The sequence below is a fragment of the Cucumis melo genome, chromosome 5 (assembly GCF_025177605.1).
Source record: "Cucumis melo cultivar AY chromosome 5, USDA_Cmelo_AY_1.0, whole genome shotgun sequence".
In the NCBI taxonomy this organism is placed as follows: domain Eukaryota; kingdom Viridiplantae; phylum Streptophyta; class Magnoliopsida; order Cucurbitales; family Cucurbitaceae; genus Cucumis; species Cucumis melo.
Window position 1 is genome coordinate 2,209,750 of NC_066861.1, and position 25,299 is coordinate 2,235,048.

General features: G+C 33.7%; 5 protein-coding genes across 9 annotated transcripts; 3 read left to right on the plus strand and 2 right to left on the minus strand.

The window, feature by feature from the left end:
• The first annotated feature begins 152 nt into the window (after positions 1–152).
• On the plus strand, positions 153–2,931 carry LOC103491381 (phosphatidylglycerophosphate phosphatase 1, chloroplastic/mitochondrial). The gene is made up of 5 exons (XM_008451295.3): positions 153–844; positions 952–1,029; positions 1,375–1,448; positions 1,532–1,639; positions 2,633–2,931. The coding sequence occupies exons 1-5, from the start codon at positions 166–168 to the stop codon at positions 2,738–2,740; spliced, it is 1,047 nt and encodes a 348-aa protein (XP_008449517.2). The 5' UTR covers positions 153–165; the 3' UTR covers positions 2,741–2,931.
• On the minus strand, positions 2,899–11,377 carry LOC103491382 (taxadiene 5-alpha hydroxylase). 2 transcript variants are annotated; one of them, XM_051085148.1, is made up of 6 exons: positions 8,484–11,377; positions 7,375–7,432; positions 4,479–5,039; positions 3,892–4,193; positions 3,570–3,757; positions 2,899–3,474 (listed from the first exon to the last, which is right to left on the minus strand). In XM_051085148.1, the coding sequence occupies exons 3-6, from the start codon at positions 5,003–5,005 to the stop codon at positions 3,154–3,156; spliced, it is 1,338 nt and encodes a 445-aa protein (XP_050941105.1). In that variant the 5' UTR covers positions 5,006–5,039; positions 7,375–7,432; positions 8,484–11,377; the 3' UTR covers positions 2,899–3,153. The 2 variants fall into 2 exon arrangements, with proteins under 2 accessions (XP_050941105.1, XP_050941104.1); XM_051085147.1 differs by having other exon boundaries at positions 4,479–7,432.
• On the plus strand, positions 11,378–13,568 carry LOC103491383 (protodermal factor 1-like). The gene is made up of 3 exons (XM_051085146.1): positions 11,378–11,658; positions 11,940–12,951; positions 13,082–13,568. The coding sequence occupies exons 1-3, from the start codon at positions 11,511–11,513 to the stop codon at positions 13,410–13,412; spliced, it is 1,491 nt and encodes a 496-aa protein (XP_050941103.1). The 5' UTR covers positions 11,378–11,510; the 3' UTR covers positions 13,413–13,568.
• Positions 13,569–16,834: 3,266 nt separating this feature from the next.
• On the minus strand, positions 16,835–20,142 carry LOC107991021 (zinc finger BED domain-containing protein RICESLEEPER 2-like). 4 transcript variants are annotated; one of them, XM_017045303.2, is made up of 2 exons: positions 19,923–20,142; positions 16,835–18,971 (listed from the first exon to the last, which is right to left on the minus strand). In XM_017045303.2, exon 2 carries the CDS (start codon positions 18,942–18,944, stop codon positions 16,953–16,955), a length of 1,992 nt encoding a protein of 663 aa, XP_016900792.2. In that variant the 5' UTR covers positions 18,945–18,971; positions 19,923–20,142; the 3' UTR covers positions 16,835–16,952. The 4 variants fall into 4 exon arrangements, with proteins under 4 accessions (XP_016900792.2, XP_016900793.2, XP_016900791.2 ...); XM_017045304.2 differs by having other exon boundaries at positions 19,661–20,142; XM_017045302.2 differs by having other exon boundaries at positions 19,593–20,142.
• A 3,183-nt stretch (positions 20,143–23,325) lies between these two features.
• On the plus strand, positions 23,326–25,176 carry LOC103491378 (HVA22-like protein f). The gene is made up of 5 exons (XM_008451293.3): positions 23,326–23,449; positions 23,593–23,619; positions 23,812–23,934; positions 24,479–24,864; positions 24,977–25,176. Exons 1-5 carry the CDS (start codon positions 23,400–23,402, stop codon positions 24,982–24,984), a joined length of 594 nt encoding a protein of 197 aa, XP_008449515.1. The 5' UTR covers positions 23,326–23,399; the 3' UTR covers positions 24,985–25,176.
• Positions 25,177–25,299: the final 123 nt, after the last annotated feature.

Sequence of the window (25,299 nt, forward strand, 5' to 3'; positions counted from 1 at the left end):
TTGCTTAATTGGGTTCCTTCTAATGGACCGAACTCTTGGAGATCCAAAACAATCTTTATTTGGGCTTTAGGTAATGATAAATCGGCCCAAATCTACATCTGAGGCCCACAAAGAAATTTTATATTCCACATTGTAATTTTAAATCAGAAGAGAGAAGAATTTAACATGATAACGCATTCCGTTTGTGCAGTTTCCCTGCCCAGTTGCTCTTCTTCTCGTTCGATTCCATTTCACCAAACGCTTTTCTCAAGAAAACATAAATCCTTTTCTCCCATTTCCCTCATCACAAATTGTTCTCAATTTAATGATTTATGCGTCCACTCTTTTACTCCAACTCCGGCAACCAGTTGCAGCAAAAATCACAATTCCAACGACGCCGAGCCGGACCCGAGTCGAAACCAGAGGCTTTTTCAGCAGTTCTACTTGTCTATCAACTCCAACAACGTCCCTGATCAAAACTCATCAACTAAAAAACAGAACGAAGATCTGGGCCAAGAGGATCAGAACAGGGGCGTCAAAAAATCTAAGGGACTTTTCACAAACATGTGGTGGGTGAATCTTAAATCAGCGGTAGGCCAGAGATTAAACATAGAAGGCATTGTTTCTTCTGCAGCTGTTATTACTAAGGACCGGCATTTGGCGCTTCCACATGTCGTTGTGCCTGATGTGAGGTACATTGATTGGGTTGAATTGCAAAGGAGGGGATTTAAGGGTGTTGTATTTGACAAGGACAATACAATTACAGCTCCTTACAGTTTGACAATTTGGGCTCCTTTTAAATCCTCACTTGAACAGTGTAAATCTGTCTTTGGCCATAGTGTAGCGGTGTTCAGCAACTCTGCTGGTAATGTCAGTTAAATTCATTAGCAATGTGTTTACTTTTATAGCATTCATGGTTTGTTTTCTTTCTCTCAATGTGAACACTTACCTTCACTTAAACTGATGCTATAGGGCTTTATGAGTATGATCATGATGGCTCAAAAGCTAAAGCGATGGAGGGGTCGATTGGAATTAAAGTTATAAGGCATAGTGAGTGTGAATTTTCCATCCTTACTCCTACTTCTGTAACATGTGTCTACGCATGGCGAAATTTGTAGCTATTGTCGTAGACTGTAGCTTAGTGGGTGAGCGTCATAACCACCACTTTTTAAAAGTAGAGTTTGGACTTTGAGGTTTTGTCATCTCATTCCATTTTATGGATACAATATGGTTTAGAAGATCTTTTGGTTTTTACATGATGAACTAATGTCAGGGTCAATGCAAATAATGGATCCCACGGTCTATAGGCTATGTTGTTACTTTTATTGCGTATGGAAGGTTTTAGCTTTCTTTCTGCATACCACATATAAAACGTTGTTTTGTATTTTGTCCTAGGGGTGAAGAAACCAGCTGGTACAGCTGAAGAAATCGAGAAACACTTTGGTTTTACTTCTTCACAACTTATTATGGTAAGAATCAGGTGAACTGCTTGATTACTTTGGTCTTTTGGGTTATTTATATAATAAAAAAATGAAGATCCATCTTTTCTCAGGTTGGTGATCGACCATTCACAGATGTAGTTTTTGGGAATCGTAATGGTTTCCTCACTATTTTAACTGAACCCTTTAGCGTTTCTCGGGAGACATTTGTTGTTAGGCAGGTTGGGTTTTCCTTCTCTATCTTTTCCTTATAATTTATTGCAGTCTATGTAGGGAATGAATGGATTATATTGGTTGAAAATCATACGAAGGAAAAAGAAGAAGCAGACACTATTAATCTTTTTACTACCTCAATTAAGTTTCTATCATTGTTACTGTATCATCATTGACACTCCAATGCTGCTCTAAGAAGGTTATAAGCCAAAGTGGGACTGAAAATGGGGTGCTCATTGACAGGACTGTGGAAATGTTGTCCCATCCTTTGATACCTACATGTGTCTACTAGTAGTGTATGCGACGTGGTCTTGATCAGTTTAGGAATATTTTGTGGACTCGCATAAAAGTTTGGGTTGTTTAGTTCACCTACCCAAATGAACCGCATGCAACACTCAACACTACCCCTATATTTTTGGATTGGATCGAGTTGGGTTTCAGGTTGGTGTAGAGATGTGGGACATTTGTCAACAACTTTTGTCTCTTACTAAAAAAAAAAATACTTTTTCCTCTTAAGTATTAGTTCTCGAGCCTTTGTAAGTAGTAATCATAAAGTGTGAGGAAACCTAGCATCAGTAAGGCAACAAAGCCTTTGTAAGTAGTCAGCATAAAGTGTTTTGTTTGGAAAGAGACTTTTTATGACTCGCTGGGTGTGCACTTTGTTATGGTATATTTGGGGGTTGAGAAATAACATAGTATTTAGGTGTGTGAAAAGGAATCAGAGTAAAATTTGACCCAAATCGAAAACAGAAGTTCATCTGACTCGTTTAAACCCTTGGGGTTTGTGTTGGGTTGTTCAATTTGTCCGGGTTTCCAGTTTACTCGAACAGACGTAATACTCATCTTTCTTCATGCCACGTATGGTTTTTGATAACCAAGAATAATAGATGTTTAAATATGACCGTGGTTCCTCTACTTTATCAGTATGCATTCATATTAATTCATGATCATTGGAGATGCTGATCATTGTTCCCTCTATTCTGTGATTTTTGTGATCGCAGGTTAGGAAATTAGAAATGTTCCTCTTGAACCGTTGGCTTAAGCAAGGAGTAAGACCTATTAGTCATCACCTATTGCCAGACACTAAACAGTGCATTAAAGATCTGTAACCTCTTTAGTATTTTTGAAAATTTTGCCCTGTAGATATTCTTGAACTACTGAAAAGAAACAGTATTTTTGTTCACTAGCCATTCATTTGCTTATGGTATTAGCACCTGAGTTGAATATAATACATTGATAAACTTTGTATTTTTGGATAGGCAACAAATTGTGAAATGTAGAAGAGTTTTCTATTATAACATCTTGATGTCTGCTGTTGGGAAGATCATAATTATGTAAACTATATATTCTGATATTTAGAGGTTTTGCATCCACTTCAGTTTCAAGGAAGTGCATCTTCTTTGTACATGATCAGATTATGATGCTTCAAAGGATGAGCTTTCTTTGAGGATGCCTTCTGATTCTACTGATGAATGCATCTTCTTTGTAACTTTTCTTTTTTGTCATAGAGAGATAAATGAGCTTACATTTGGTGAACATTGGGACAAATTTCTGATTTTGGAGAAATCTTAATAGGCATTCCATGATAAGGGACAGGGAGAGGATCCATTATGATTGGCTCATCTGGATGAACTAAACTCCAATCATAACGGGTTACAACCGAGTGTATAAAGATGAGTATGTTCAATTTCGCTAGCTGGTAGCCTGCACAAGCTCTTGGCCCTCCTCCAAATGGAACATAAACATACTGAGAAACAGGTTCCTCAAATCTGCTTGGCTTGAAACTCAATGGATCTCCAAAGTACTCTTCTCCGTAATGTGTTCCGTACGTTGTCCATAAGACCTGCCATGAAACCAAAATGATTCGAGCTAAAATGATGGTCGTTTCTGGACCAGATTAGACTGCAGGGGTATCGCTGTAAGGATTGAAATTTTCACCTTCCATCCTTTGGGAATGAGAAAGCTCTCGTATTCAATGTCTGAAATGGCTTTCCTGAAAGAACCAAATATAGGGGGAAACAATCTAATGCTCTCCCGAGCTACCTGCCAAGTATATTTCATCTTCTTTATGTCTTCCATTGTCAAATTCTGGCCTGGCCCCTTGCTTCTTACTATGTCAGCGTGTTCTGTTTAAAAGTAAAAACATTTTAGAACCCATTTAAATCAGTAAAATGATATTTTGACAACCATCAGAATAGCCATATTTGGTTTATTATGATCTTAGAGTATACTTCAGAAGATTGAAGAAAGGAAAGATTACCCTGGAGAAGAAGTGAGTAGCAGTTTGTGTGCTGAGACAACATTTTGAAAGTCATGGCAATGGCAAAGGAGGTCGTATCATGAGCTGCAAAAACAAGCAAAACAATATTGTCTACGACTTCCATTTCACTGATTTCCCCTCCTATCATTGCTCTCACCATCCTTGAAAGCAATGACCCACATTGTTCTTCTTCTTCTAGTTTTCCTTCAATTTTTCTCCTCTTCTCTCTCACCACTTCCCTTAGCATTGTCTCTATCTCCAGTCTTGCTTTCTTGGCTCTTGAAAATCTTGTGCCTGGAAGCCTGTGTTAAAAACATGAACATGTTATTTGATACCAATTTTGTTTTAGTTCTTTTTTTTATTATTATTTTTTAAAAGTTAAACTTATGATAACTATTTTTACCTATGTTATTCAAGTTCTCCCAACATGTTTACAAATCAATCAAAGTTTTAAAAGTTAAAGGTACCGTTTGAAAACTATTTGATGGTTGAAAACAATACTTATAAAAACTTGGTGGTGCAAAAAATAGATGAAAATGCAATTAACTTTGAACATAACCAATCAGCTTAAAACTTTAAAGAACTACCTGAATGGTGGTGCAAAAACACCTTCCAAAACCCTCTCAAACGTCGTTAACACACGTGGCTCCACTATAATACCCAATAAACACTCAAACACAATGGTAAATGTCAATACTTTAGCCGAGCGAAAGAGACCAACTGTGTCACAATCAACCCACTTAGTATCCAAATAAACCTGAATTGTATTGCACAGTTTAGGCATCATAACTTCAAGACTCGAAGTAGAAAGAGCTGAGGCAATAAGACCACGAACACATCTATGCTTTTCACCTTCCTTCTGCATAATACATTCTTCACCCATCAACTGAACGGAGCTCGATGGCCATGAACTTACCACTAACTTAAACTCATTTGACAAGAAAAATCTATTGGCTTCAGCTCCATTAACAACCACTGTTGGAGATCCCATTAAGTTTGTTTTGAAGATTTTTCCATATTTTGCTACTCTTGGCTCAACAAAGTCTTCAAACAATCTGTTTTTACTTTGAGCTCTGTAAAAAGCCATTGTTTCTCCAATCCAAGGTAGACCCATTTCCCCTGGTGGGACATTTTTGCTTCTCTTATTGCTTCTCAACACAAAAGCAATCGTTATTATTAACAGGATTGCAGCTAAAAAAGAGAGCATTGTTATTGTGAATAGAAAGCAAATAAATTCCTTGTGAGAGAAATTTATGTGTTGGGAAGAGATGGAAATCGCATTTTAAGAGAAGATGATATGATTGGTGTAGGAAGTCAACTAATCAGCATTGCTGTTTTGTTTTGTATTTTAATAAATGGTCAAAATCTTTTGATTGAAGTTGACGAACAAACATGACTTTCATAATCAGTTAAGCTATGGTAAAGCTAAAATCGTGGGGTTTGCATGTGCATATATAGAATAATATAATATGTATCTTATAAATCAATAGAAAAAACGATACTTGAGTGCATCTTGAATTGTATCTATGTTAATCTTAATAAAAAGAAAAGAAAAAAACGGTTTCTTATTATTAATTTATGATTGAACTAATAAAATAGACTGCAAATAATAACTTACCTACGTTTTTTTTCTTTAGAAAAATATGTACCCCTCGAATAAAGAACACGTAAATATGAGATATACAATTCAAACTCGAAACCATAATCAATTGTTCAAATTTTCTCCTTAATTATTCTACTGCTATGTCGAGAGTTGCTTGAAACAAGACTCAAGCCTAAGGGTGGTCCAATCCTCAAATATTGGCCGGAGCATGTGGAATTTCACTAAGAAGAAAACGATTGAGTTAAGTTCGTTTTGACATCATCAATCATTGAACATCTCCAAACAGAAATTAGAACTTTAGAGGATGGACCTTATTCACACTAACCATCTTAAAGGTTAAGCAATTCTCTCTATACTTTGGCTGAGCTAAATATTTTGTGTCCTAACTTAGGCATCAGAGTCTAATCGACTCGATACAACATCAATATATATACTCTTGTGTAGACTAGGTCTAACTAACGTATATGTATCAAAGTAGTGGAACGAAACGAGAGCATAAAGTAGTATATATGTGAGTTTTCTGCACAACATACAACATTCTAAAGAAAACTCCCGATTGCAAAATGAAAAAAAGTTAATATATATTCTTTGATTTGGAGAGGACACTTTCCAAGACATACCTTCGGTCCTTCACTTGTTAAACCCAAAATAATAATAAGTAAGATAAAAAGTCATGTTTGAAGTGAATAAATGAGTTACTTTAAGAATTATGGAATCGTACATACAAATTTCAACTTAAATGGTTGAAGTATTATGATTCTGAATGAGGATGATATATACTGAAATAGCTAGAGAAGACCCTTATACCAAGTTTTGTTTTAATTAAATGAACTTTACACACCATATAGGCATATACAATGGGTGCTTATATCTTCAACATGTCTATATTTTATGTATATATTTGCATGGTACAAGTATAATATAAAGAAGATCTAGCTAAAGTATGTTACACAAACAACCATATATTGATTTTAGTGCAAATCCTCATAATTATTTTATTTTTTTTGTTTGTTTTTTGGTTTTTGAAAATTAAGTCTATCTCTTTCCATTTTCTTATAATGGTTTGCATCTTTCTAGTAGTTAAATTGTGAGACAAAATCAAAAAACAAAAATAACTTTTATATTTTTTCTAGCTTTCAAATTTTGATTTGGTTTTTTAAATTATTAGTAAGATATAGGTAACACAAGAAGAAAGATGAATGTAAATGTAATATTTACCGCTAGGTTTAGTTTTAAATAACAAAATAGATACCAAAAAAAAATGCCAAATTTTAATATGAGTCCAACATATCTCTATAACTCAACCTATTCAACAATTTCTTAAATTAACATATTACACAATTATTCTACTTTGCATCTTGCAGTTAGCCCAGCTAATCTTTAAAATTTTTGACTATAGAAGAATTTGTTGAGAATTTGTTGGACAAAAGGAAATTAAAACTAATCTTTAGAAAAGAGAAATACATGGCAATTACTGCATAACTATATACTATATTTTCTATTCCACGAGAAATAGACGTATATATCATATTATTCGAAAAGGGATATATTTGGATGGTGTAATATTAACTTCAATTTTTTATTGGTCCAAAAACATGAAAATAGTTTTCTATCAAGGAACTCTTATCTTATAGCAACCTTTGTTGAGATATTAATAATCTCACATTAGAAAAATTAGAAAAATTAAGGGGACTCACATTCCTTATGAGTAGATGGACTATTCATTTCATTATCAATTAGTTTTGAAATAGAACCTCGTATTATCAAACATGATAGGCCCATGCAGATCAAAATCCATCTCCATTGGTATGCGGGCTGATAAAAGTACAGCTTTTGGACAAATTTTCAAGATTTTATTCCTAATATATTATTGATTTTACCTGAAGTGGATATGCTGAGAATGTTGGTCTTGCTGACTTGGTTTGCTTTCTTTTTATCCTTAACAAACACACACCAGAGGAATATATATGAAGTACGTATATTCATACACACACAAGAAGATGAGGAATGATATGAAGTTTTCATCTATAATATGTACAGAATCAAAAAATAAATAAATAAAGCAAGTCAAGGTCTGGGAATATAATTCTCGTTTCCATCTCCGTTTAACCAACAGGAAGAAAATTCTCCCCACTCCTCACATTTCTTGTTTAATCGAGAAATCTTCACATCTAAGTTCAATAACATTCATTAACTCATATACAATACCTTTCAGATTTTTAGAAGTGTTAAATGTGAAGTCGCATGCCTATATTTTAACAAATCACCACTAGCTTAGGTAGGTGGGTGAATCAAATGTCCAGCAAAGAAAAAGTTATTACTGATCAATTTCCACGGTTTAGCCATATCTACAAAATTTACATATCTGCTAAGGAATATAAATTTTAATTACCTTCAAAGATCCTCTTTCATACAAAGATATAAAATTGTTCTATCCCATCGTAGCAACATTCTCAAATAGTTTCTTAGTGCTAAATAGGAAGAGGGCACTGGCCGATTTAGGGACAAAAAGGAGAAGATTGTGAAGGTAGTCACACCTCGTTATCCATCCTATTGAGCTTATTTCAAGTAAAGATATGTTGGGAAAATATTAATTTATACTTTAAACTTTTGTGATTGTATCATTTAAAAGCTTAATCTAATAAGTGGTCCGTTTAAAATTTGAACTTATGCAAGTGTACCCTCCTTTAGATTTTATTCGACTAATATCATGTTAAATTTGTAAATTGAATTAATTAAACTCCTAAATTTTCATAAATCTAACATTACAATTATCTTTAAAAATCATTCGTCCATGAATTATTTTTTAATTGTCGATTTAACAAAATAGACCAATTAAAGTAAGTTTGATAATTCTTAAAAAAAAAATCTAACTAAGATATAGAGTATTGAAAGTTACCTTTCTCTAATTTGCCTCCCTTCACTTTAAATTTCAGAATTGAAATACTATATTCATGCATATGAAAAGTTAAAACTCAAAATTTTGTACCTCTTTGTGAAAGACTTTGAGCTCTGCCCCTACAAGTAGTTAACCACCAAACCATCAAGCTACAAAGGGCCAGCTTCACTTCAGACACCAACTTCATGACAGTCATCCAACCTCGGAAACCTAACTTAGTCCAACACCATAACAAGGGGAAGAGGGCCAAGCATGGTGCAATCGTTAATGTAACTAGTACACGAAAGACTAGACATGTTTGAAAATAATTTTAAAATGGTTAAAATTATTTTGACGTTTTGAAAATAACTTCAAAACATGATTTTAATCGATCAAAATCAAAGTTGAAGATATGATAATTGCATTTAAAAGTGTATAATTAAATATTAAATTAATTTTTAGTGATTAAAGACATCTCTTAAGATAATTTTGAACTTGACAAAAGTGATTTTAACAATTTTAACATCACTTCCAAGCCTACAAGTTACAATAACTAATACAATTCAACATATTTTATCCTGCATATACTCTTTGACCATGTTTATCTCTTGAAATATTGTTGTATTTTGTCAAACTAGTTTACTATTTACAGTTCAAATCAGAGTTCAACCACAAAAGAATTGTTTTCATCATTTCTAAGATTTATTTTGTGTATAGACAGTTGACAATTGATGATGTGCAATCTAGAATCTGTCTCGCACATAGTCGTTAAAGACCAAATTCTTTGAGGGCTTCTTATAAATGAAGAATAACACTTTTTCCTCAAAAAAAAATAATAATAGAATAATAAAATAATATCAAGTGAGATAAATTTCATAAAACATTGCTTCATTGGTTTTCACATTCTTAAATGGGTCAAATTACAAATTTTAGTTTTTTCTCTTTTTTATTTTGAAGTTTGTGTCTATTTAGTCTCTATTTTGAAGTTTTAGTTTGTGTCTATTTACCTAAATTTTTTTCAAACATTAAACGACCATGCAGTGCCAAGCTGTAGAACACAAATAATGTATTTATACTCTTTTCTTATTTCTTATCGACAGCTATTAACCTTCAATTTTAAATTGGTATATTTCCCCTAGAGCCCTCCTCCTCCTTCCTATGCCCAGAAAACAAGTCAAATACAGGCCTGAAAATGGATTAATATTTCTCAGAATCATAATAATGACAAATCAGGTCTACCCTTCTTTACTTCTCTCCTATCATATTCGAGCGGCTCTCACCTAAATCTGTGTGGGGTAATAAATTTTAGTGGACACGTCGACTTCTACTCGCCACAATAGATCCCTGGTGTCAAGGTTAAGTTCTACAGTAATTCTTAACTAAGAAATCATTCCCACATGTAGACACATAACGCATAAGCATAACTTCCCAGTCTCGATCTATTTAATTGGTTCTAGGCTATAGTTTGGTCTTTTAGAAATTAAGGGCTGATTAGGAAAATGTAAATGGGTAAGAAATCTTACGCTTTATATGGTAATCAAGCCAGGGAACCATCAAATCGGACAATAATTGATCGAGTCCTACGACCAATTTGGATTCTGCACGTACCTGCATAATCTTGTTATTGTTTCATAATTGATCTGAACCATAATGGAAAAGAATCAACGACCGAAATGAAGATTAATAATGGATGTAATGCATGTCTAAATGTGGCGCTGGGAAACCAAATAATGAACTCAGTTTCGCGGTCCCATCCCTCGTTAATTAAGATCTACTTCAACCATCTAGGTCAACTAGTAGCAATCGGGAAAGATATGGCAAACTTTTCTTTAGCTACACATAACCGCTAATAACAATATTAAAGGCTTAACCAATTAAGGCATGCTCCCCAACCAAAAAAACCTTAGACTCCTTAGACTATATTTACTGATATTTAAAAGAGACGTTATCAAAATGGAAATCCTCTTGACTAATAAACTCCTAATCATGTAGCCAATATCTATGTTTTTATTTACATTATATGAATAAGTAGACCCCACTATGTAAACAGCCACTTCTCTTTTCCAGTATGAAGGAAAGTTTTCTTTTTCCCTACCGACAATACTTCATGAAGAAAACCCAAACTTGTCGTGCCTTTTAAGGAGGCGAGGAAATAAGGCCAAGGAGAGCTACAATTTGAGCAGCTAACTCAAAGCTTGAGATATGGACGGCAGGATGGAATCAGCTCCTTCATTAATATAGGTTAAATAAGTCATTATTCCAGCCCGGTACACTATAGTTTCACAGGATTCCAGCTATCATTGGCGACAGTTAATTAAATAAAGTAATAAGATAAGGAGGGAAAAAAAATAATGGTATTGTTAGAGCAGTGGGACCTAAATAGCCAGAAAGCCATGCATATACACATGGTTTTTTTTTAATTCACAACTTACCTATGAAAAATATCTATTGCGCGGCCCTGAATATTTAATAAGGCAGCACCGGCAACTAAGAGTACTTTCTCCTCATCAGATCACGAGCTCATAACATCTCCATGGGCATTCCCTGCGTGGGATGCATGGCGCAGACTCTACATGTTGCTTTTGCACCACTTCATGAATCAAGTCATAATCATATAAGATACAATTAAAAGGGAAAATGTGATCCATGGAATTAATTACTACTAAGCAATAAGGATGAGCATGATATAACCAATACGGCATGCATTTTCGACTAAGATATTTGAAGTTTGAAATTTTCACTGTACATGTTGTACATATAAAAAATAAAAGCATATCCTAATGGGCTAATGACATACCATAACGTGTCCCGCGTTTTATGGTGGCGGGGGGATTGGGAGAGAGGTATTGAGAGGGAGAGTTTACCTTGCGAGTGTCAGAAAAATTTATTTGAATTCATATGTGTTGTCGACTCCAATGTTCAAACATTATTGCAAACGATGCAAGAAGTAAATAAGCGAATAAATGCACCTGCAACATATCAACTAACCACATAACCTTCTACCTGCAAATATTTACTTCACTCTCTACCTCACTCCGTCTTTTATATGTTTCGTTTAGTCTTCTCATGCATTTTCATCAACAATATATAATCCATCGTCTTCCTTTTCTTCCTTCTCAGTAAAACATACATACCACAATGGAAAGAAGACTAGCTTCTCTCCTTCTATGGACTGTAATTGTTGGGTTGGTTTCTCAAAACATAGCTATCCCTTTGACGTCTGCAGGCAATGAAGATCAGAAAACTTATTACACTCCAGACCCACATGCAGGAAGCCCCCCCTCAGGTTTCTCTACCAACCACGAGATATACACACACATTCCCTCGCATTTCGTAGTTCAAAATTATTTTTTAGTGTTGAGAAATTCCTGAACCGATCACCCACATTGAAGTTTGTAAATCTATAGTTTGTTGAATGCTGTTTCTTTCGTAAAAAGAAAAAAAAAAAAGAATGTTAGATGGATTCTAAACTACGTGGTGGTGTCAAAAAGTGGCAAAAACTAGTCAAATCAATGACGAATGCTTACCTTTTTTTTTTATACTCATTCACTATTTTCTTTTTTGTAGATTCACATGGGTATCCACCTTATGGAACTCCACCACCTCATGGTTCGGGAGAAAGCCATGGAGGAAAACCACCCTCTCATGGGCATGGTGGTAAGAAACACAAGCCAAAACCAGGGAACTGCGGGAACCCACCATACACTCCTACTCCGTCAAAACCTCCTACACATGATCCAACCCCATCAACTCCATCGAAGCCTCCTTCCGGTGGTGGTGGACATCACAACCCTCCCACTGGTGGTGGTGGATACTACAGCCCTCCATCTCATGATCCCACTCCAACTCCATCTACGCCAACTCCATCTACTCCAACTCCATCTACTCCAACTCCATCTACTCCAACTCCATCTACTCCAACGCCATCTACTCCAACGCCATCAACTCCTTCAGGTGGTGGTGGATATTACAGCCCTCCATCTCATGATCCCACTCCAACTCCATCAACTCCAACGCCATCAACTCCTTCAGGTGGTGGATACTACAGCCCTCCATCTAATGATCCCACTCCAACTCCATCTACTCCAACGCCATCTACTCCTTCAGGTGGTGGATACTACAGCCCTCCAACTAATGATCCCACACCAACTCCATCTACTCCAACTCCATCAACTCCGACGCCAACAACTCCATCTACTCCATCAGGTGGTGGATACTACAGCCCTCCAACATATGATCCCACTCCAGCGTCACCAACGACTCCATCAACTCCTTCCGGTGGTGGTGGATACTCTAGCCCTCCAACATATGATCCTACTCCAACCCCATCAACTCCTTCAGGTGGTGGTGGATATTATAGCCCACCAACTTATGATCCTACTCCATCAACTCCTCCATCAGGTGGTGGTGGATTCAATAGCCCTCCAACTTTTGATCCAACACCATCAACTCCTCCTTCAGGTGGTAATGGCTACTACAACCCTCCAACTTCTGGTACACCATTCTATGGAACCCCACCAACCACATCAGCACCTCCTTTTGTTCCTGATCCCAATTCTCCCTTCACTGGCACATGCAAGTAAGTAATTACACAATTGTATGAGCAATACTGTGTACCGTTTTCAGTGTTAGTGAAAGAGAGGACATTCCTTCACATTTCCAATATTGATAATAAGATAACCTTCTATCATCCTTTATTGTGTTTTCAGCTATTGGAGGACGCATCCAGGAATAATATGGGGTTTGTTAGGCTGGTGGGGAACAATGGGCAGTGCTTTTGGTATAACAAACGCTCCAGGCTTCGGAGCTACTCTCAGCTTACCACAAGCACTCTCAAACACACGAACTGATGGCCTAGGAGCACTTTACCGAGAAGGAGCTGCGGCTTTCCTGAACTCGATGGTCAACAACAGGTACCCCTTCACAACCAATCAAGTCCGTGAAAGTTTTGTTTCGGCATTAAGCTCAAACAAAGCAGCAGCAGCACAGGCCCAGGTTTTCCAGATGGCTAACGAGGGTAAATTCAAGCCTAGAACCTGAAGCAGAAAAAATTACCATATTTGTGAGTGCATTATGTCTAAGGTAGCAAGCCCCACAGTTTGTTTCTGTTGTTAAGTATATTACATTTCCTTCCTGTCCCCCTTGTTCTATTCGCTAGTCTACAGTGCGATGGATATCATATGTTACATTTTGATACTTTGCTCGAGCATTAATTTTTTTTTTATGAAATCACTGTTCATCAATTTAAGCCTACTTACCATGCATTTTAAAATAACTCCACAAACGAGATTTATAGTAATTACAAGAGAAGAAAAAGGACAGTATTTTCATCCTCATGAAGCCCCCTCTATATTAGCGTTCATGCATGTCACTTTTCCGGAAGAAAAACAGATTCCATTTTTAGTTCAAGATACGGAGTTTACAGGAGAGAAATAATATCAACTTGATTAACGGCTTATCACAATGCTTAGATTCTAAAATGGAAGTCGCATCAATTACCCAAATAATACGCAAATTTGCAAAAATATTACACATGCATTTATTGATTTAACAGACATACCCAGTCAAGACACGATCTGGAACTACTTAACATTCTCTGCTCTCGATTATTATCATCATGATTATTATCATTTATAGGTAGACAAGTTTTCCAGCACCTTCCACATCCAGTGTCAAGACAAAATTGGTCACATTTAGAAATTATACATTCTGAAGGCTGTGACTGGAACGTCGGTATCGCACATCATTTTCCTAACTTTCGAGCTACATATCAAATACGAAATAGACTACGACATCCAACTCACAATCAGAAGTAATTGACAATTAAGATAAACATGGCAAAGTCATAACAATATGAAAATCATTTCTTTTCTTTGTAACACAATCCTGATCCTAACACTAAATATAATATTTTTCTTTAACTGAAGTTCCTAAAGAAACAAAAGAAGCATTGATTCAATTGGCTCCACGCTAAATCTTGTGCTTGAAGTCATTTCTCATCTACCATAACTTGAAATATCTCTCCATCGGAACTAATCCAATCTTAAGACACAAAACTTAAAACGATTGGTAGAAAGGAGGAAAAGAGAACACAGATGATTAGTTGTTGAATTGTTTCCCCTTTCTTGTCACATTATCTAAGAACTTCTCAAATTCATAATTTGAACGTACCGGAAGAGATTCGTGGAACTGGAATCATTCTCGGAAAATTCTATAGATTTTAGAGTGACGAACTCCGTACCCGCCAATGTCAATTTTCCCGGCAAACATGCTTGTGAAAAGTTAATGGGCCTAGTTCAGCTCGATTTTCATCCTATCTCCTCATGGCCTTTCCGGCTTTTCCAATATTATGATGAACTAAATCAATTTTGTTACATTTATATTTTTTAAATATTAATATTTTGTTATATCTATAATTATATATTTTTCTGACACAAAATCTAAAAATAACTTTTATAACCATATGATTCTTTAAAAAAAAAATGATATAAAATAGAGAAATCAAATATTTGAGGTTGAAGTTGATAATATAAACTTTATCTCAATTAAATTTTGTTCATTCTGTCAAAGTTTTGCTCTGACATTTTGTATTTTTATATTTGTTAATCAACTGGGAGCATTCAACATGATATTTTTTTTAACTATTTAAAAATTGCGATAAATTTTAAAAATTAGGGCTCTTTTTAATTTTCTATTTTTTTATTTGATGTTTTCTCTCATAATAAGAAATCAAAATATGTTTGATAAATATCAATGTTTCTTGTTTCTAAAAAAAAAAGAAACAAATAAATTATAACCGTTTTTTGTTTCTTGCATTTTTCTTTACATTTTTTCATATCTTATAATTTAAATACAATCTAATTATATAAAATAAAAGATATATAACACGCACTAAATTAAAATGTAGTTGTCAAATAAACCTAAGTCATACTATTATATTACTACATAAATGTTAGTATTATTTAACAATAATACAATTGTTTCTATCATTTATATATCTGCTAATATTTAATTTACAATATTATTTCTCACTCAAATCATTTGTTTTAAATTTTAAATGATTTAGACTCAAATCTAACTTAATTATATTATTATTTAAATGGTGTGTTGCAAAATATTAAAATTAACCAAATGAGTATCTTTTTAATTAAAATTTATAAATTGTAAAATTATAACTAGTTTCATCTTTAAGAAAAGTAAAAATAATAGTTTTAAATATATATAATGCATATTGCAAAATTTAAATTTTATAATTCCAAAAGCATTTATAAATATATATCGAAAAATAAATTATTTTAAATGATAAAATTACTATGATATTTTCATATTATTTGTAAATATTATCACAATAATATTTTGGTATTATTTATAAATATTTTGACTCATTTCCTATATTAGGAAAAAAAAACGTTGTTGAAAATTTAAAATTTGAAAAATCAAAATAATATAAATTTAAGTATTTGAAAATAAAAAATTCAAAACTAAATTTGTAAATATTTTTGTTTATCTTTTTTATTTGAAAGTGAAAATTTGAAATTTGGAAATCAAAATTGTGTAAATCTAAATATTTCAAAATTCAAAATTAAGTGTATATAAATATAAGTAAAAGAAAGAAATAATTATAGAAGAAACATAGAGAAAAAGGAAATATAAAAGAAAGAAAGAAAATTAAAATAAAATAATAAAACAAAAATGTTTCAAGTGAGAATTGTTGTCAAATCCATGAAGTTGAGCAATGCAATGTGTAACTTGCTCACCAATAACCAAGTAAAAACTACTTTTTGAAGTCTTTCATTGTTGTGTATATTTCTAAAGCATTTCGTTTTTATGTATATATCTCAAAGAAACTTGAGTAGTTATCAAACAGGATAAGAATAACAAACAAGAACGTTATCAAACGGTCTTTAAAAAGAAAATTTTCAAATCTCATTTTTGTATTTGGACAATGTTAAAATGATTGCATAATAATTATTTTATAATTGTATCAATTAACACTTCAAGCTGAATTTTAAATACACAACATCAAAATATTATAGAATCAAATAACCAATGAAGCACCATCTTAAATAGTGTAGGAAAGATTCTACCTTGGTTTAGAAAATACCTAGTTACACTTCTCATAATTAGTTTTCGAGATCGAGGTTGAACCCATATTGAGATAAATTAAAATGTATGATTGAATAAAATTGTAGACATTAAGGAAAATATTAGACATGTGACCTATTTCATTAGGAAAGCCATCTTATATCATAGTAATCTGAATCAATTTATCTAACTTGTATGATTCCACCTGGAGTACTGAAAAGTTTATCATTGAAATCGTCTACCAAGGCTAAAAGAATTTGATTTTTTTTCCGAAAAGTTATAAAATTGTAATGGAAGTATTACGAGTGTGATACAAGTTAGGACATAAAGCATAACTTAGCCGATGCAAAGCTGCAAAAAGAATTGCGAGTTAAAGAAACAGCACAAGAGGGGCTATGGCCACACATAAAGTACAAAGATGATGAAACAAAGGAAATAGTCAGGGAAGATTGACAAAAATGAATAAATATTGACAGACTTGGTTATGTGGCCGAATTAGCTCTCTAATTCACTCCGTATCCAATCCTGTGAACATACTAAAGCTTCAATTGTAGTTGGTTTCAGTGAACTCCAGTCTCGATCAAGCACTTTTCTTCCAGTTTTAAATGCAGAATCTGATGCAACTTTTGACATGGGAATTCCCAACACATTACGAGCCATCATGGACAAAATTGGATATCTAGGAGTATGAACTTTCCACCAGTTCAGCACATTGAAATCAACATTACGAGGAAACAAAGGTTCCTCAAGGTACTTGTCCAAATCTGACTTACTCCCTTCACTCTGAGAAGATTCATGAAGAAATTTGTCAAAACCCATTAACCTATCCCTTGCGTCCTTCCCAGAACCAGACAAAGAGCCAGAACTACTACCAACTTGCCAGGCTAGGCCTTGATCAATGGAAGCTAACGGCGAGCAGATCGAATGTTCGTTGTAAAGCGCCTTCACACAGTTCAGAACGTCGTCAATCCTTTGTAGAGCGACGACACCATATATTTGTGGATAATAGTATTCTACTAGTTTCATTTTGAACCGAGGATCTAACATGGCTGAAACTGCTAGAGCCAATCCAGATTTATCCCAATATTCTTCAAACTTGGTTCGCATCTTGAATGCCAATGCCTTGATATAATCATCTGAATTCTTGGACCATTCCATCAACTGCAAGTGTAGATCACAGAGCTCAGGGAAGAAAATATTTGCAGTTGGAAAGTTGGCCTTCGTTAAAACATTAGTCACTTCAAAAAGAAACTTCAGATAGCCAGTAATGGTACAAGTCCTACCCCATTCTTCTTCAGTTGGGCATGCTGTGTAGCCAAGGTCATTTTCCCGCAAAAGGGAAAATGCTTCTCGATATTCTATAGCAGCACCAAGCATCACATAAGTAGAGTTCCACATAGATGGATTGTCCAGAGACAGAACTTTTTGGCTTTGAACTTTAACTTGTTCGGCTATCTCGTTAAACTTAGCTTGCCCTTCTCGAGACTGTTTGATATGTTGAATACTCTCACGAATTTTAGGGAGAATGTTGCATAATGCTTCCAAAGCATCCTGAGCCATCAAATTGAGAAGATCTATTGCACAGCTGACATCAAATAATTGACCATTACAATAAAGGAACCTATTCTGTGATAGTCTGTCTCTGATTTGTAATGAGATATAGTCGCTGGTAGAGGAACAATCAAATGTCATTGAAAATAACTTCCGATCAATATCCCAATCCATCAGACATGCCATGATAGTTTCTGCATGCAAATCTTCAGTGTGAGAAGGATCAACAAACATGAAGTTCAAAACCTTCTTATTTAACTGCCAGGACTCGTCAATGTAGTGAGCTGTGAGACACAGGTATGACGATTCCAAATGATCTGTGGCACTCCACATATCAGCGCTGAGGCTGATTTTGCCAGGCAATTTATCCAATAACTCATTCACTTTTTGTTTCTCTTTGACATATATCTCCAAACAATCGGTCTCAACTCTGTTGCATGTTACAAGTTCAAACAAGGGATGCAGATTCTTCACAAATACTCTGAACCCAACATGCTCAACCATGGCCAATGGATAACCATGCAAGATAATCATACGTGCAAGATCAAATCGACTTCGTCGCTGATCAAAATTGTAACTCAAGGTATTATTTGTTTCTTCTTTCACTTGCTCTGGATCAAATCTAATATTAACGAGATTCAGAACATCATCCTTTTTCTGCCCCGGATCAACATAATTAGTGATAGCCAGTGTTGCTTCCTTTTTCTTTTCTCTAGATGTAATAAATTGAGATATACCATGATTAGATCTTCTCTGACACCTAATCAAGTGATTCCTCAAATGAGAAGTCCCACTGGTACTTGATCCACTGAGTTTCTTCTTACAATGCCTACACACAGCAACAAATGTATCACCCTTTTTTATTCTATCAAAATCGTTCCACACAACGGATTTCAATCTGCTAGATTTGACTATAACTGCCTCCGACATATCCATTTCATCAGCCTGACTTTCCACCAAAAGCTGCGTGTAAAACACATATAATTAGCAGGGGACTTCTCGATTGAAAATATTTGAGAAAAGAAAAATCAAGACTATATATGATATAATTTGTTTCAATCTAGACTAATTAAAAATAAACGTGTTCATGCCAGAAGCAAAACAACAAAAGTAGACCTATCCAACCTCAGAATAGCTCAAACACCAGAAAACCTAGAAGGAGGATGACACTTTTAAACATCTACAACCTCTCAACTGTACTTTTCAAAGAAAAAAAAAAAAAAAAAAACCTCTAAATCGTAGAGTATAAAACCAAAATAGATTACAGAAAAGAGAAGAAATCATAACAGTTTTACAACGTTCTTCACCAAAGTTCTCTTTTTCAAACCGATACACAAGACCTTGAACAATAATAAGGAAATCCCAGTATCCCTAGGCTAAAAGTAAAGAAAAATCATTATCTTTAAGAAGAGAAAACTGCATGACATTCACAGAGATAACAGTGACAACAAACAAACCACTCCCCATCGGGCATTCCAAGACCATGATCAAACTCAACATGCAAAACATCCATGAATTATTATAAGTATCAAGAGGATAAGTTGATATATTCACATAAACAAGACCCAGAAGTGTTAAATATACCCCAGAATTAGCGGGTCGGTCCTTCATTGGAGTCAATTTTTACGAGGAAAAACGCAATACAGGCTCACCGGATCTGTATTGGAGATTTCCCGCCGGGACCCGCAACGTATCCGACCCGAATATATCAAAAACTGACCGGGTCGACAAGACCGATTCAAAACCTATGGATCTCGGATAGATATTGACATAAATGGACAAGGCTCCGAGTCGGACCCGGAGCAAGGGTTAGGGTTCCGCTCCATGAGATTTTAAAAAAATCAATTTTTAAAGAATAATCAATTTGAAGGAGAAGAAAGGAGAGAAAATTGAGAAGAAAGTTTGGGAGCATACAGTGAATGGATAGCCTGGGCTGGCTGGAGTGGGGAAATCTTTCCGGCGACGGAGGAGGAACGGCCGTCAAAAGAATTGCCGGAGAGAAAATGGGAGAGTGAGGAGGAAGAGAGGGAAAAGTGGGGGTGTGTTGTAGCGTTAAAACATCGACAAGGGAAGCGATTGATTGTGAAGAGAAGAGAGAACGCGCGCGACGAAGGGTAGAGGAAGTAGTAACGAAGCTATATTACCAAAACTACAATTATACCCTTGCCCTTTCACAACATTTTAGAATTGAATAAAAAAAAAAAATCAATTTATTTTTGCTAAAAACAAAATCAATTTATACTTTAACTTCTTTTTTGTTGGTGTACTTTTCTAAAAAAATTCTTTTCTAAAAAAATTATGAATTAGTGTATTAATTTACATCTATTTCAATATGAAATTCACAAATGCTACTAATGTATCAAGTTATACCTATTTCGATACAAAATTCATGAATATTTCGATTAAATTTTTTAAATTTAACGAGTAAATCAATTTAAATCATTTATCTATATTGTCAAATATATCAGAATGAACCAAAATATTTATAAATTTAACCAAATTTCATTGTCGGTCAGTTAGACTGCAATGGACTATTATTTGTGTCTTTGATAGATTATTATATTTATCAATAATAGTCTATTACAATTAGGCGTCATCATTAGGTCAAATCTCTCTCGAATTCCAGTCGTTCTTACACTGTTTTCTCCCAATTTTCTAAGTTTTTTTTTTGCTCGTTCATGTTTTCGAACATCTTCTCATCATCTGAGATGTGGATGAGAGATTATGGTATTTATTTTAGCTTGGGTCCTTAGGATTTCTTTCCTATTTCATTGTAATTGTGAGGTTGGAATTTAATTCTTTAATATAGTTGGTTTCAATTAATGTGTTAGTCAATGAATGTTTGTTTTATTTTCAGATGCAACGGGTAATGTATAACTTTTGCTTTCAATTAGATTAATTATGGTATGTGACTTTTAATCATAAGTCTAAGCTAGAAGGTATAAGTTAGGTTAGCTTATTATTCTATTTAAATGAGCATTATACTGATCAACCTAGTATTGTATCTAAAGAATATCCGATTATACGTCGGAAATTGGTTGTTACACCTAAAGATATCTGGAACTTAATGGAATTAAAAAAATTCAATCATGCATGTTTTTCATCTGATTGAATTGGAATAATTAGAAATATAAGACAGTTTAATTAGTTTCACTGACTAAATTGGTTAGGTGAAATCATCATGTAGAGTTAAGTAATGATAAATCAATGAACAAACTTTTTGCACTGGGAAGAATCCTCTTTTGTCCCAAAGCTAGATTCTCTTGATATTGATTCATCCAATTTTTGTTGTTTCATGCAATTTATTTTCTTAGCTATTAAAACCATCAATCCTCCTCTAAGTTACCTCGAGTCGAAAACCATTCAACTTAAGAAACTAATGCGCTCTCCTGTGTTCGAAACGAACTTACTATTAGGACTAGCTCTTGGTGCATAATTTGGTAATTATTTGATCTGAATTTAGACCCAAAAAGAACATCGCGGATTGAAGTCTCAAAGATCAAACTTAAATCTATTCGTTGTTATATTGCGTGGAGACATAACATAAGCAGCCAAAAGTTTTAAAGATATTGTAATCAACTTCGTTGTTGTAAAATAAAGAATATGAGACTTATGGTTTTTAACAATTATTATATTTCATGGAATTTTTGTTGATGATGTACATGCAGTTGCAAGAACATAATCTTCCCAAAATTGTAAAGGAATTTGAGATTGAAAGTACATGGCTCTAGCAACATTATATGATTAAGTTTTAGAGAACTGTGTTTCAAGCATTTGGAAGGGTTTGGAAAAATGGATACAGCATCAGATCTATTGGTGCATCAAGTAAACCCAAGTGAAACAAAAGCAATTGTCATCCAGAGTTAAAAAAATATTTGTAACCAGCATAAGTAGATAATTTGAAAAGGGTTATAAGTATCCCAATGAACAAGATCAAAAGTATTCAAAGAGACTTTTATTATTTGAATGTGGCAAGTCAAACATATTTTTGTTTAGCTAGGGGAAACATATACATCTTTTAATATGGATAAATTTTTAGAAGAAAGAGATGTTCTGAATGATAATGCTACGTTTGAAAAGAAATAATAGTATTAAAGAGCGCACAGCAACTGAAGGGGACAGAATATCCCTCAGATTCAACAAAAGTATAGTCCATTACAGCATCTAGCCCTGCCAATCATTCTCAAACTTGAATTGTTATGTATAACACAATCAATGTTAGAGAACTGTAAAGAACAAGAACCATATCATGTAGCAAGCAACTAACCCATATTAGATTATATTGAAATTGTGGAATGAATAACACATCACGAAGCTTCAAGTATTCTGAAAGTTGTACAGCTCTAATAAAATTCACATGAAGACACGACTGTTATTGGGAAGTATCACAGTAATATATAAAAAAATAGATCGCCAATAATTATGCATCAATGCTTGAGAAAAACATATTATGTGTCGTGCAACACCAAAATTCATATCCAGAATTTTTAGTCAAGTTAAATGAGACAGGAAGGTAATGAACAAATATCTATAAATGTGAGCAAACAATAGAAGCAATCACTATCTCAGATTTTGCAGCATGAGATAAGAGTGGATAACATCTCCATAAGTTGAGAGTATTGGCTCTGGTGGATAGGGTGCTGAAAAGATTCAACTGAGACATAGTAGTAAAATGTGTTCAGTCTACAAATTTTTAAAAGGTACACCTTTTAATCCCAAAATTTTGGTGTAAGAATACGTCCAAAACATACTTAAAGTTTTTTTTAAATTATTATTATTTAAAATAATTATATGACCTTTTAAATTTTGAAAGTTACTTATTTTTTCTAAGATTGTTTTCTAAATTTAGGTTTATAAAAATTTTGGAGCCAACCATGAACACATATACATAAAACCTCTCATTGAATGAGAAGTTATTTGATATGGTCACTTCAAAACAAAGAATCTATTGGCATGTTTTTCTTTTGTCATACAAACCATGGAAATTAAAATAAATTGGGTTTGATTTAGATATATATAAAATACATATATATATTCCCTACTTAATATTTGTGGCGTTGAAGATTGATAACCTCTCATTGTACGTAACAAAAGAGGTAGGGATTTGGATCATATTCTTCAACCCTTTTTCCCCTCATTTTCAATATCTTCATTTTACATTTCTTGTTGAAAGAGAAAATTAAGAAGAAAAATATATGAGATGTAAACTTTTGTAAGGACACAAAAACAAATTTTACAGATATTCTTTGCTTTGATTCCCATTTTTTCTTCCATAAATTACACCCTTTCTTCTATAGTTTTCCTTCTATCAATATATTCATCATTATAAGTTGAAATATAAATAATTATAATAGTTAGCTTTTTAGCTCGTAAAGTTTCTTCGTTTTCAAAATGGGGTTTTTTGAAAGAGCCACCGTTCACTTTTTGCATGCAGCAATCGGGTACGTACCCATTTTTTAATTTTGTTTCTTTCGTAATCCATCATTTTTTTTAAAGATATTAATATAAAGCATTGTGTGTGTGTATAAGTTTTAATTGATCATTAGCTAATATATGTTTATTTTTTGTTCTACTTCACCTGCAGGTCTGCCATTGTGCTTCTCTATCCACTGTATAACTTTCTATCTCTTTTTCTCTCTCCAAAAGGGCCGGAGCTAAAAGAGTTTTTTCTTTTTCTTTCTTTTAATTAGAAAAGAGGATACTTTATCTTGATCGAGAATTTTTAATTTGGCTCCGTCCCTACTTTTTTATTACGATAACTATTATTGTTAAATTGCTGATCTCACATGGGAATAAGAAACAGGTATGAATCGAAATTGGCAATGGAGAAACCTTCATCTCGAGAACATCAACAATGGTTGACATACTGGGTTTTGCTTTCATTGCTCACCCTTTTCGAGCTTTATTTGTCCACCATTATTTCATGGTACGTAGCTTCAAATATACAATAATGTTATTTTTGTGTAAGCTTTATAAGTCGATAAAGTTTGGTTTCATTTTCTTTTCTTGAGTTTATATTATATTAGATAACGTATCCAATACCTATTAGATAATTAACATGGAGTTCATGATCTTAGAACCAATTGGCATTATGACATAGTGAAAAGAGAACGAGTACAAGAATTCATGCATGCGTCTTATAATAATTATGGGATCTCTTTTATCTCTTTTCAATGTTATATGTAGGTTTAGATTTTATATATATATATATATATATATATATATATATATATATATATATATATATATATATATATATATATATATATATATATATATATATATATATATATATATGTGTTTTGATATTATATTAGATGAACATAACTTTTTTCTCAAAACAAATTGATAACGAAAGATGGTATAAGGCCTCTCATCCTTTTACCTTTAGTTTTATTTATTTTAAAAGTTTCCATCACTGTATTCAAGGACTGATGTAATATAATTGAATATAAAATTTTGTGGTGTAGGATTCCACTTTGGCCTTATATAAAGTTGGTGTTTTGCTTGTGGTTGGCGCTGCCAAGTTTCAAGGGTGCAGCTTATGTTTTTGAGAATATTGCAATGAAATACATCAAGGTTGAAGATATTGAAGAGAACCCCGAAAGAGATTTAGAGGAGGAAAAGAAAGAAAAAGAGGACATGAAGAAGAAAGCAAAAGAGGACATGAAGAAGAAAGACGATGAAGACGAAGCTGTTGATGAAGACGAAGATGATGAGGAGGACGAGGACGAGGATGAGGCCGTGAGCACACGCGATGAAAAGAAAGTCTTTCGTGCTTGGAAATTGGTGGATGATTACATTGAAAAAAATGGAGCTGATTCTTTAGAAAAGATTGTCAAAGCTGGTTTACAAGGTAACATGAAACATAAAACATTATAGTTCGTATATTTCATATATAATCTCTTTAGTTTCTTGATCTTTCTCTATTTTTGGACGGAAAAATGATTCCTGAACAAATTTTGCAGGCAACTGAGGCAACTTCACCAGCAGAAGACAATATGAGAGGAGGAATAATAAAAATAATTAGAGCATTTGCAATAATGTATATATGCAATATGATACACATATACAAATAATTAATGTATGAATTATATTTATTTTATACTCCACTTATTATACTTTGTCGAATTAGCTTAATATTCAATCCATTTCATTTATGTGTGTATGTAACATGTATGTATTAAAACATATTGTTAATTGGTAGTAATATATTATACATCAATTTGTACATATGTACATATCTATAGAGAGAGAGAGGTCAGGAAACATCTAACTATAGATGATAAAA